The sequence below is a fragment of the Haemorhous mexicanus genome, chromosome 1 (assembly GCF_027477595.1).
Source record: "Haemorhous mexicanus isolate bHaeMex1 chromosome 1, bHaeMex1.pri, whole genome shotgun sequence".
In the NCBI taxonomy this organism is placed as follows: domain Eukaryota; kingdom Metazoa; phylum Chordata; class Aves; order Passeriformes; family Fringillidae; genus Haemorhous; species Haemorhous mexicanus.
In genome coordinates, this window is record NC_082341.1 from 156468095 (window position 1) to 156480380 (window position 12286).

General features: G+C 48.9%; 1 protein-coding gene across 1 annotated transcript; it reads left to right on the forward strand.

The window, feature by feature from the left end:
- Positions 1–5134: 5134 nt before the first annotated feature.
- On the forward strand, positions 5135–11476 carry LOC132338416 (ly6/PLAUR domain-containing protein 2-like). The gene is made up of 3 exons (XM_059867883.1): positions 5135–5407; positions 8397–8516; positions 9545–11476. Exons 1-3 carry the CDS (start codon positions 5356–5358, stop codon positions 9754–9756), a joined length of 384 nt encoding a protein of 127 aa, XP_059723866.1. The 5' UTR covers positions 5135–5355; the 3' UTR covers positions 9757–11476.
- The last annotated feature ends 810 nt before the right edge of the window (positions 11477–12286 follow it).

A 12286-nucleotide genomic window follows, 5' to 3' on the forward strand; every position in this document is an offset into this window, starting at 1 on the left:
CCACATGAATCTGGCAATTGAGGACATGGTTTAATGGCGAATATGATGGTGATCTCAGAGGTCTTATCCAATGTTTAAAAATCCCATTATTCCAAATAATCCAAATTTCAGGTGGAAAATCACATGGCCACAGGCTTCCTAAGTGCTGGACTGTTGATTTTTGAGTCACATGGACTTTCACACAGGGTTGGCAGCAACTCTCACTGGGATGGAAAAGGGAATCACACTGGAATAAAAAGGGAATTTAAAAGGGATCAGGATCCATTCTCTGATCTTGATCACAACTGTCACAGCTCGTGCCTGAATTTCTCATCCTTCCAACCAGAACGACCTTTCTGGAAACATCCTTGTCCCTCAGAGTGTGCCTGGGCATTCCCTGGAACAAATCCAGTGGGTTCAGGACGTGACACACTCAGGGACCACTTCACACTAGCTAGAGATCTCTCAAGTCCATGGTAGGACTGATACAGCTTAAAGGAAGCCTGAAATGCCTGAATTGTGGATTTTCATCCCTCTGGGATCCAATCCAGAATCGCATCTTGGACATTTTTGCTGTTTTTAGAAAATGCTTGGGGGACCTCCATTCCCAGGGTGGACCAAACACAGGTGATGCCTGAAGGAATTGTCTTCTGGCTGGAAGAAGAGGAACTTGAGCAACCTGGTCTAGTGCAAGGTGTCCCTACCCACAGTTGGGAGGTTGGATGAGATGAGATTTAGGGTGCCTTCCAACCCAAACCATTCCATGATTCAATGATTCCAATCTCCACATGACCATATCCCCGGACTCCCCTTTTTTCTCTCAGAACCCTGAACACAACTGACCTTTTTGCAAAAATCTTTACATCTTTTTGTAAAAATCCAGCAAGTCTGGAATCTTTCCTCCCATCCTTAGGAGCACCTGCTTTTTAGTCTTGGGATTAGTGATCTTAAGCCAGAATTTGGGAAATGCAAGTACAGTTCCCTTCTCTGCTTGGAGAGGTTCAACTTCTCACCTCACATCTTCAGACAGGGGGTGGAAAGCAGCAAAATGAAGCTCAGACACAGAAAAAAAAAAGGTGTAGGAGCTCTTTAGAGACTGAATCAGAGCTGTGAATCTGGTTTGGTTTTTTTTATACTCCCCGTGGAGGAGAAACATTTAATACCAAACAGCCTGTGGAAGACAGACCTGGAGCGCTCCTTGGAGAAGGGTGCTCACATTTTCCCCCTTTTCCAGCCCAATGAAACCTGAATTCCTTCCTGCCCAGTGGCAGAGTTTCATCAGGAGGGTGGAGACCAACTCCACCCCAACAAGCCCAAAGTCTTGTTGTTGACACACACCCATGAGAGGTGGAACTTCCATTGGATCATCAAATATCGCTGCGGCCACAGGCATGGGCAGAGAGGTTCCCTGCTACTGAGTCACACGTGAAGATGGTGGAGAATCCAAAAATTCCCCTGGCAAAAATTCTGCCCCTTTGGAATCACAGGAGCTGAACTCCAGGTGGCTGAGTGTAATGATCAACAGTACGATCTGTATTTTCCTGCAAACCAATTATTACCAGGATGCTTGGGAATCTGATACCTGGGAAATGGAGCAGACTCCATCCTGCAAATCAGCTCTCAGGAAAGACACTGATGACATGTAGATTTATGCCATGGTTACCATGACATCACCACAGTGTCAGATAGGGTTGGTCGGTGTCTGTATCATGGCAGGTGGATCTGTTCTGTTTATTCCTGGGATTGCAGAGGAGAAGGCTCTGGGGTGACCTTGTTGTGAGCTCTCAGTAGCTGAAGAGGTGCTCCAGAAGAGCTGGAGAGGGATTTTGGACCATGGGCATGGAGTGTTGGGATTTTGGACAAGGGCATGGAGTGTCAGGACAAGGGAGAATGGCTTCAAACTGAGAGTGGGTGGGTTTTATGGGATATTGGGAAGAAATTCTTCCCTGTGAGGGTGGGGAGGCCCTGGTACAGACTGCCCAGAGAAGCTGTGGCTGCCCCATCCCTGGAAACGTCCAAGGGCAGGTTGGACAGGATTTGGAGCAACCTGGGATAGTGGAAGGTATCCCTGCCCATGACAGGGGGTTGGAACTGGGTGATCTTGAAGGTCACTTCCAACCCAAAACATTCTGGGATTCTATGGAATGGCTCAAGAAAATGTCCAGATCTGGGCTGGACAATGTAGGAGAGAAGGTGGTGAAATAGAGGGAGTTCAGAGAAGGACCATCAGAAGGATTAAAGCCTTGGAGAACAGAGAAAGAGTCAGAGAGCCCACCAAAGCCTATCCAGGAGATATCCCAGACAAAATACATTTCTATGGAGAAGAGGAAAATTGCAGCAGTGAGTAATTGAATTTAGTAGAGAGGTGCAACAAGAGCCACTGGCTGTAGGGACTCCACAAATCATTGTAGAAACATTTTACACAGGACTAATTTCATGTGTGGCTGATAATCGGCAACTGGAACAGCTGAGTAAAGCTTGGTGTTCACTCCCTGCCACAGAACATCTCATAAAAATGTGGGGTTCAATCATTCAAACAAGAGTTGACTGTGAGGGCATTTAGTGTAGGTGAAGCACTTCACCTTCCTACCCGTAAACACCAAATATCTGTCATCTGCCTTTCCTGGTACTTGTGATAAGCAGAGAGAGATTATGCCTCCCTATATTACCTTATAAATTAGGACAGTCTCCCAGGGACAGGCTGGGAGAAGGTTTGGATTGATCCCACTGAGAATTCCTGAAGGCTTTTGGCACACAAACCTTTCTCCCTAACACACCACGCCTCATTGGTATTCTCAGCTCTCCAGCCCTGAAATGACATTTCAACCAAAGTCCCTTCTGGCTCCTGTCAGTCAGTGCTTAAAACCTCTCCCAGGGTTTATCCCTCCCCTGACAGAGACTGAGGGGAATTTTTAGGCCCTCCTGAGTCCTACAAGCTGTCTAAGCCTTACCTAACTGCTCTGTCAAACCACAGCTTCCACATACTTATCAGGTTTAAAGCAGGTCAGATTTCTTCCCTGCCCTTGCTTACAGAAATAATCCCAACTTTTTTTTTAGTGTTTAAGATACAACCTCAATTTCCAGTCTCATTTAACTTAGGCTTGTCTTAACTCTGCCAAGCTAAAAGGAGCCGGTGTATTCCAGTGTCATCTTTTGGTGTGAATCCTGTTGTCCCACTCTCCTCATTATTGCTTTGGGGTTTTTTTATTTTTTTCATTAGGATCCCATTTTGTTCTTGACAGTGGCAGTAGAACTCTACCTGGGAAGACAGGAGGGTGTTGCCACTTCCAAAATCAAAATCCAAATCCCTCCTGTCCCAGTACACACCTGGACACCACCTGTGGTTGTTTGTTTTGGGTTTTGGGTTTGTTTCCAGGGCTCCATCTCTCTGTAAGCTCTTGATTATCTTTAGATCAAGGAATACCTTAAAGGTAACAGAACTTAAAGGTCTTTCCTTGCCTCCAAAATTTTGCTGGAACACTCTCAAATCCTCTTTCCCTGAAGTCTGGCACTGCTGCACCTCTGCAGGAGTTCTGGTGTTTTGTCAGTTTTTTTGCCTTATGGAAAAATCTCCAAACTCTCAAAGCCTTTAAAACAGAGTTAAGACAGTATTTAAATATTTATATCCCCATTCTTTCAACCACACAGATTTATCCCAAAAATGTCTTGGTAGGGAATGATTTTCAGGTATGAAAGGATTTTGCCACTCCATGGACATTTCCACTCCACAATCAACCAAGCAGCTTCAGTGTGCCAGCCCCACTGTACTTTCCCGTTGAGGCACAACCACCTGGAATGCTGAAAGCACTGGATCTTTTCCAGTTTCATGGCTGTTAATTAGGATATTGCTCAAATGTGCCTTGAGCTGCCCAGTTCCGAGCAAGGATCTGCATGTAACCAGGTCTGGTGGCTTTCACTGAGTGAATTTTTTCCTATGTCCCCAGAAAATTATTTTATCCAGGTTTTTTTTAGCACCCGAGCTCAGAGAGCACAGGAAGATAAAATAAAGGATCATTTTCACCCTCATAGAGAAGGATTAGGGTGTAGGTCTTTCTCTCCCTTTCCCACAGCTCTGTCAGCTTTGTGTCATCTGTGGCTGTGGAAATTTTCATTAGCAACGCTTCTCAGGTTACTGGGAACCATCCTCCATCTGGGAAGAAGGAGAGGCTGCTGGGAATGGCACCAATATTCCCACGTGTGTTGTCGTGACAAGTCTGTGACAGGCAAAGCACCTCATTAAAGCTCCTTCACTCACCTCATCTCCAGCCCTAAAATCTACAAGTGCTCCAGTGATTCACAAACTTTGCCTCTTTGGCTTATTCAGCTGTTTTATGGGAAATTGCACAATACCGGGGTTTTCCAATTTGGATCACAGCAAACCCAACGAAAAGTCTATCAGCTTTTCCTGTGAAATATAAAATACCAGCAGCTCAGTCCAAAGGGAGAAGTAAATAATTTCTCCCCAGCTCCAAGCATTTGAAGCTGTCTCCCCAAATATTGGATAAGATACAAAATAAATTATGATGTTTGAAAGGGTTGCCCTGATGTGGATAAAGTGAAATTTGCTATCAGGAAGGTAGCAAATTTCTTCCTTGCTATCAGGAAGGTTCTGGAGTGGGAAAATCGATTAATTGCTCCATGTTGGGCTTATTTCCCAGCTTCAAAATACAAATTGGTAAATAATTGACAGCTTTCCAAAGGGCGGCTCAGCATCCTGCTTTGCCAGCATGACCCAGGCCCTGAGACCACGTGATTTATCCCAATTGCAGACTTGGAAGCACCATATCCCACTGGCCTCCAAGTGATTCCCATGCCCAGCAGCTCAGTTAATACCAAGGGATCCAGAAATCAGGCTTGATTTTGAACTGGTTTTGGGAAAACAGACATCTTTGGGCAACCCCAGCCCTACCAGCCCGTGGAATCATTTCTCCAAAGCACGTGGAAGCCCAGCCTGCTGACACTCGCCCCTTGACAGTTGGCCAGAGCAACACGTGCGACACAAACCAGCTCTGGGCTCGTGGAGCCAGACTGGAAGGAGCAAACAAACCTTGTCACATTCCCCATCCAAGCCCTGGCATGGGGCCACACCTTGCAGTGCCAGCCGTGTTTTTCCTTTTCCATGGGACCAGCCCCAGGACATAAACCTGGGGAAGAGCCGAGTTATGGCAGGAGTCTGCTCGTTGTGGTGATGTCACCTCATCAGGGAACTCGTTCCTCTGCAAATCCCAATCCAGACTGGAGCTGGGCTTTCCCCTGATCACCCAGAGGGAATCCGCCCACAGGTTCAACAACAGCTGGTGGAGGGTGGGAAAACATATAAAGCTCCTTGGGAGAAGCTCTCTGGATCTGTCCTGGCTGCCTGGATCTGCTCTCAGCATGAAGAAACTCCTGGTGGGATTCCTGCTGGGCCTGGCATTCGTGGAGTTGGGTAAGAGCTCCTCATTCCCAACACTCCGGAGACCCCCACCCTGGGAAATTCCTGGGAGGGTGGGGGAGGGTGGGGGAAAGACCTGGTAACCCCCAGGTAGGGGAAATGATGCCTTTTGTATTGAAGAAGGTTGAAGAAGAGGGTGAAATGGGAAAGGGGAGATGCATTCCTGGTGGGAAGATCTGTGATGCCTGACTGGGAACGATGCAGATCCCTTGGATACCTGTCACCCACATCCAGGGATGGAGGGGACAACCACAAGGCACAGGGCAGGACCAGCCTGGGCAAGAGCTTGAAGTGCCAGTCTCTACATGAGCTGCTCCCTGTCCCATCAGGAATGTTCATCCCGAGCTCCTGACTTTCCTAAAACCTCCCAGCTGGCTGCTGGAAGTGCTGAAAGCCAGAAGGTGAAACTTCAAGATAAGGGTGGGGGTATGAGAAATAACTACAAGAACATTGGAAAGTTTTATTAAGCCCTCAGCTCCAGGATTTTCCCTTATTCCAGGAGATAGGAAATTCCCCTGGAATTTCTGGAGATAGTTCAGGAGATAGACGGAAATGGGAAATTCCCCTGGGTCTGCGATGGGTCTGGATCTTGGGCAAGCTGGCAGCAGGGTTTGGCCATCTCTGTGTCCTTCCTCCATGCAGATGTGGCCAACTGCAGGCACGTCCCTGCCTGGAACAGGCATTCCAGGGCTGGCACCACCCCAGAGGGGTTTAACCCACAGCCCACAGGCCCCAGAGATTCTCAAGCTGTTTCCATGGAAGATCTCAAAGGAAAGGCAGCCTGGGCAGGGGTCAGACATCTCCATCTGAATTCCTGCTTGGATTTAGTGGAATTTCTGAGAAACCACCCAAGGTCTCAAACAACTTTATGGAAAGGGTTATCAACCCCGTTTGCTTTATAGTTGAAATAAGGCAGAAATAATTTTTTGGGGGATGATCCAAAGGGAAGCAGCTGGGGTCTAGGCACCCCTGTTGTGGCTGAGGGATGTGTCTGTGGCCATCCATAATCCTGAGGCTTGATATCAAGGAATAGAAGGTCCTGTTGGACAGTGAGGAACAGGGAATTATTGGCTCAGATCAGGATGCAGAGCTGTCCCTGTTCAGTTCTTCTGTCCCAGTCCTTATGGATTTGGGCTTTCCTCTTCCATGCAACCTTCCCACAAAACCCACGTCCTCTAAATGCCCCAACTGGAGCCAGTGAAAGATGAGGGGGTTGAGGTTTTCCTTCCTTAAACCTGCTTTTAACTGGGATTAATTCCCCCAAGGCACTTCCCAGTAAATCTATGAAAATATTGAGGTTTGTGAATGGAAACCACCTCACCCCAAGAGTTGCAGGGCAGTTTCTCAAGTTCCTGAAGCCAGAACTGCTCTGTCCATCCATCCATCCATCCTACACATCCAGACATCCAAATGATCATTGATAATGTGTTACCTCTGTTAAAATATATAACAATTTTATGGATTGGATCATGGATCATTGGGAAGGGATCTAGTGAGGTCCTGAGCTGGGATAAACAGGGATGGCTCCACCACCCTTGTTTACAGGCCACAAGAAAATTGAAATATTTCCATGAAAAATTCTTTTTTACTTCTGCAAAGAGACAAGGAATTTTCTCTTTGAGTCAATTCCTTAGCAAGAGCTGAGGAATGAGAAATAGAAGTTTTGCACTGTGTAGGTTCTACCCCAGCACTGAACTTTCCAAAGTAGCTGCTGTGAGGAGTAGATGCCTTGAAAATTCCTTTCTGAAGTCAGGTGTTCAAACAAATGCCTTCAGAAATATTTATCCTTATCACAAAGCCCCAGAGGTTCCTCTGACAGCAAAACGGGAACAAAAAAACAGCGTCGGTGTGAATTTTTACCAATAGATGGCACTGGATGCTTGCAGGTTTTTTTTCAGCCGGTGGAAGGAAGGTAGGATAGAAAATTTCAAACCAATCTGGTTTTTGTCATGAAGTCCCACCAGGAGGAGTTTGGAAAATCCACACTCTCAGTGTCTTCTGGATGCGGATGGACAGTGCTCACACTGAGGTTTCTGAGAGCTGCTTTGCATAGATTTGCATATTTAGAGATGTCCCTCCCTCAGGTGGCAGCCAGCAAGGGTTTGTACATCGCCTCTTCAAAGAGCAGCAGTAGCCCCTGATGAGAGTGGTTTTAAGGCCACACTCAGCCCTCAGGATCTCTGATACAGCTCTGAAATTTAAATCTTGCTCTCAGTTACTGATTCCTGCAGAATTTCCCTTAAACGAGCTGGAAGGAGCTGTAGCTGTGAGGGGAGGGATGGGGCAGCTGCCACTGTCACAGCTGGGGAATGCTGCTCTCAGCAGAAGGAGCTGGTTTTACAGTCATGGAATATCCTGATTTGGAAGGGACCCACAAGGATTATCAAAGTCCAGTTCCTTGCCCTGCGCAGGACATCCCAACAATCCCACCCTGTGCCTGAGAGCGTTGTCCAAACACTTCCTGAGCTCTTGATGCCATGACCATTCCCTGGGGAGCCTGTTCCAGTGCCAGGAAAAGGGAAGAACCTTTTCCTGATATCCAACCTAAACCTCTCCTGACACAGTTCCCAGGCCATTCCCTTGGATTCTGTCGCTGCTCCAGAGAGAAGAGATCAGTGCTGCCCCTCCACTTCCCCTCGTCAGGAAGTTGTAGATCCCAAAAAGTCTCCCCTCAACCTCCTCTTTTTCAGGTTGAACTCTCACAGAGGATACTCAGACTTACCAAAGCTCAAGCTCAAGTCCCTCTAAATCCCCCTTTTTCAGGCTGCTGAGCCTCCAAAGTCAAGCTCAGGCCCAGCTTCTGCAACACCTCCCTTGTCCTCCAGTTCTGGGATTTGTCTTTTCCCCCCTGGCATATCCAAGCTTTGCCATTGCCTCCAGACATGCCTAATTTTGGACGCTGCTGCATTTTGGTCAGAAAGCTGCAGATTTGGGTCTGTTTTTCTTGCTGTGTCACCTCAGAGCCTTTCTGTCCCCTCTGCAGCCCAGTCCCTGCAATGTTACATGTGCAAGGAGCCCACAGACATTTCCAAGTGCAGGACTCCCATTGTGTGTCCCCCAAAGGCCACCGTGTGCACCACGACGCTGCACTCCGTGGACACAGGTGAGTGCCACCACTGCCCCCGAGGGGTCCTGGGGAGAAATCTGAGAATTCCAGGATGGGTTGGGTTGGGAGAGAGCTTAAAGATCATTGAACTCCAAACCCCCACATTCCAGTAGATCAGGTTGCTCCAAGCCTCATCCAACCTGGCCTTGGACCAGGGATGGGGCAGCCACAGCTTCTCTGGGAAACCTGTGCCAGGGCCTCACCACCCTCACCGGGAAGAATTCCTTCCCAAAATCCCATCTAACCGCCCACTCTGTCAGTGGGAAGCCATTCCCTGTGTCCTGTCCTTCCATCCTTTGTCCCAAATCCCTCTCCAGCTCTCCTGGAGCCCCTTCAGGCACTGGAAAGGGCTCTGAGCTCTCCCTGGAGCCTTCCCTTCTCCAGCTGAGCACCCTCAGATCTCCCAGCCTGGCTCCAGAGCAGAGGGGCTCCATCCCTTGGAGCATCTCCATGGCCTCCTCTGGACCTGTTCCAACAATTCCCTGTCTTTGTCCTGTCAGGACCCCAAAGCTGGAGGCAAATCCCACTCTTCAGCTGGGGTCTCACTAGAACAGAGGGGGAGAATCACCTCCCTCAATCTGCTGGCCACATTTCCCTCTCCCCATCCCAGTCCCTTTAACGTCTCTGTAAAAACCCAGGTGAAATTATCCCGTTTTAGAGAGGGAAGGAGAGAAATACATCAGATTTGGAGCCTCACAGTGAAATAGCCAGACTCACTGCACTTGTTGCCTCTGTGTGGCCTTTCCTACCCCAATATCTCTGTGGACCCTGAATTTATAGACAGTGCAAACATCTACAGGGAATTGTGTCCCTTTTCCATGCTGGAATGATTTTGAAAGGAGCAGGAGGGTGAGAGAGAGTCAGCAGTGGGAGCTGGCAGACCTGTTCCCACAAAAAGAGGCTGGGTTAGAGGCACCCATGGATTAGAGATGTCCAACACCTCCTGTCAGTGTTTCTCAATCCCATTTTCTCTCCCTGTTTTTTCCCCTCTCACCTCCTCCTCCTCTCCAATCTGCCTCTCCCAGGTTATCCCTTTTTTGGCAACATCACTGTGACCAGGGCCTGTGAGGAGGAATGCCTCTCCTACGATGGGATAGGGGCTCAGAAGCCCAAATCCTGCTGCTACACCGACCTGTGCACAGATGACACCAAGAGCAGCAGTGGGGTGAGGAGCAGCTCTGCAGCGCTGGCTCTGGTGGCCCTGGTGGCTGGCACGGTCCTCCAGTGCTCCCTGTGAGGTCACAAGTGTCCCAGCTCCAGCTGAAAGCCCACCACTCTCCCTGCCAAGCTGCCTCATGAACTCTTAGATGCTTTGGGAATGCCCTTCTTCTCTGACGTGTGGCTTTGCCCCATCTTCAATGCTGGATTCAAGCCAAGAGTTTGGGCACCTGGACTTAAAACCCTCAAATCTCCAGTTTCCAGCTGTTTAAGCAGATGTTTCTCACCTTCAGCTCTTCTGGTCCTCAGGATCCACAGAGAATGGGTTGAGTTGGAAGGAACCTTCAAAATCATCCATTTTCAATCCCCTGCCATGGGCAGGGACACCTTCCACCATCCCAGGTTGCTCCAAGCCCCATCCAACCTGGCCTGGAACACTGCCAGGGATCCATGGGCAGCCACAGCTTCTCTGGGAATCCTGTGCCATGTCCTGACTGAGAGGAGCAGATGGATCTGGGCCCAGTTACCTCCTGCCCACCAGGGAGTGGGTGGCAACTGTGGAGATCTGGAGCTTAATTCCAAGGATAGGCTAAGGAATGAGTTCAGAAGGGCTCAGCTTCCATGCGGGAGCAGGATGGATTTCTGGAAAGTTCAACACACCCCCCTGGACTGACAGACCACGTAGGTCAGACCTGCAACCCAAATTTCCAAGTTTGGCCAGACAAACATGCCCCCCTCCCTCAGCGTCTGCCTGAGCTCGGGTTGCTGTTGGATCTCCCAGATTTCCCTTTCCAGATGTTTTAAAGATTATTCCAAGCAAATTCTTCTCTTATTCTGCCCTCCCTTCATCCCTTCAGAGCAGAAACTGCAGGATAGGGAAAATAATGGTTATCCCAGACCCTCAGCTGTAGGAAAAGTCAGTTAAAAGTGCTGGGATCCCAGCTGGGATTTGCTTGCAGCAGATGTGGGATTGATTCTGAGGCCCTGCCTGCTGCAAAAGCAGCTGGAGTGGAAGCAGATATGAATGAGCCAGGTGTGCCCAGCTCACAGAGATGCAGGAAATTTTCCATTCCCTCTGTTCCTATTGCCAGGGATCATCCAGATGATCAGGAGTAGAGTAGAGCATGGATACACCCCGTGCACCATCCTTGTGTGTTCACAGCAACCTCCTCTGTGGCAAAGTCTATTTTCCTCCATTTTCCCCCCCTTTTCCACTCTCTTTCCACAAGAAACCAAAGCAGGGGGCTCTTTCTCCTCCTTGCACAGAGGGAATGGTTTCTCAAGGTTTGTCTCAGTACCATTTAGGAGAAAACTCTGACAATCTTGCATTCCTTGGCAGAGCTCAGGAGGATGGTGAGCCCTTTTTCCTGGAGGTGAAACCCACTAAAACACTGAAAACCCCCTGGCAATGCTGAGATCTGCAGGGAGCAAATGCCATGGAGAGGATAATAACTGGAAGTTACTCAAATCCCAGTATTCCACCCACCCTCACAGACACTGAGCACCAGCCCCTGCTTCCCACTCGTCTGTTCTGTTTTTCTCTGCTTCAAAACCAGTTGGATGTGTCAAGCCAGAAGCAAAGCTCCAGCCCTGCCATCCTCAGATCACATTCCATTTTTTTTTTTTTTCTTTCTTTGTCCTGGCTTCCAGCTCTGTCTCCAGCAGCTTTTCCACATTTTCTGCAGGATCCTGGACTCTGCTTTCCACCTGTGGATGGGGCAGGGTCTGGATGCAGAGGGACGGGGAGGGTGAGGGTGAGAATTTGGTAAATAAAGTTGGATTCTCTGGTTTTCAGCCTACAGCATCTTTCTTTTGTGCTCGATATTCCCATGGGAAAGGAGTGTGGGGCAGCACAGGGTGCAGGGAGGGGGTTTCTGGCTTGTTTTTCAGCTCCCAAACTGCCCTGTGCCAGACGGGGAAAACCACACACAGGGCTGAGCACAGGAGTGCAAAAATCCTCCTTGGAAAAGCCAGATTTAAGGCTATTCCTGCTGGAAAAGGAGTGGGAGAAAGATAAAATACAGTCCAGTGGGACAGGAGGCTTTTTTGGGATATGCACTGGGAGAAGTGGGGGGGTTTCAGGGAGCAAAAGAGAAAGTGCCTGAGCTCAGCATCGAGAGCAACAGGAGGGTGGGAGTGACCCTGCCGTGCTGCAAAGATGCTCCCTGTGGGGACGGTCCCCTCGTGTCACCAGTGCTGGCTGTGAGCATCCTGCCTCTCCCGGCCTCCTGTCACACAGGACTTATCTGCCAACGTGACCCACGAGTTTCTGCTGGAGCCAAAACAGACTCAGAAGCAGATTTTTATCTTCAAAGCACCTCTGAAACATTCCTTGATTAGGAGAGGTGACAAACCCTTCAGGCAGGGGTACGAAATGGCCTTTTTTGTATCACAAGTCACCTGATCACACCGTGGCAGCCACAAGGCTGAACAGGCGTCACTGGGAGCACTTAAAAAAATCGAATTTGCTGTTTCTTTGGTTATTGCTGTTATTTATCCCTCCCTTTGCCCCTTAGGAGTTAAACCCAGCCAGTGCCACTGCCCCAGGAAATGCAGGAGAATCAAAGGCCTGGCTGGATTTTTGCGTCACTGTCACTGGGTCGAGTGGA

Bases quoted from the DNA above. Each gene is read 5' to 3' on its own strand.
- LOC132338416 (XM_059867883.1), top strand. From the start codon at position 5,356: ATGAAGAAACTCCTGGTGGGATTCCTGCTGGGCCTGGCATTCGTGGAG. The intron at 5,408-8,396 runs GTAAGAGCTCCT...TCCCCTCTGCAG, and splicing joins CCTGGCATTCGTGGAGTTGG to CCCAGTCCCTGCAATGTTAC. The intron at 8,517-9,544 runs GTGAGTGCCACC...TGCCTCTCCCAG, and splicing joins GCTGCACTCCGTGGACACAG to GTTATCCCTTTTTTGGCAAC.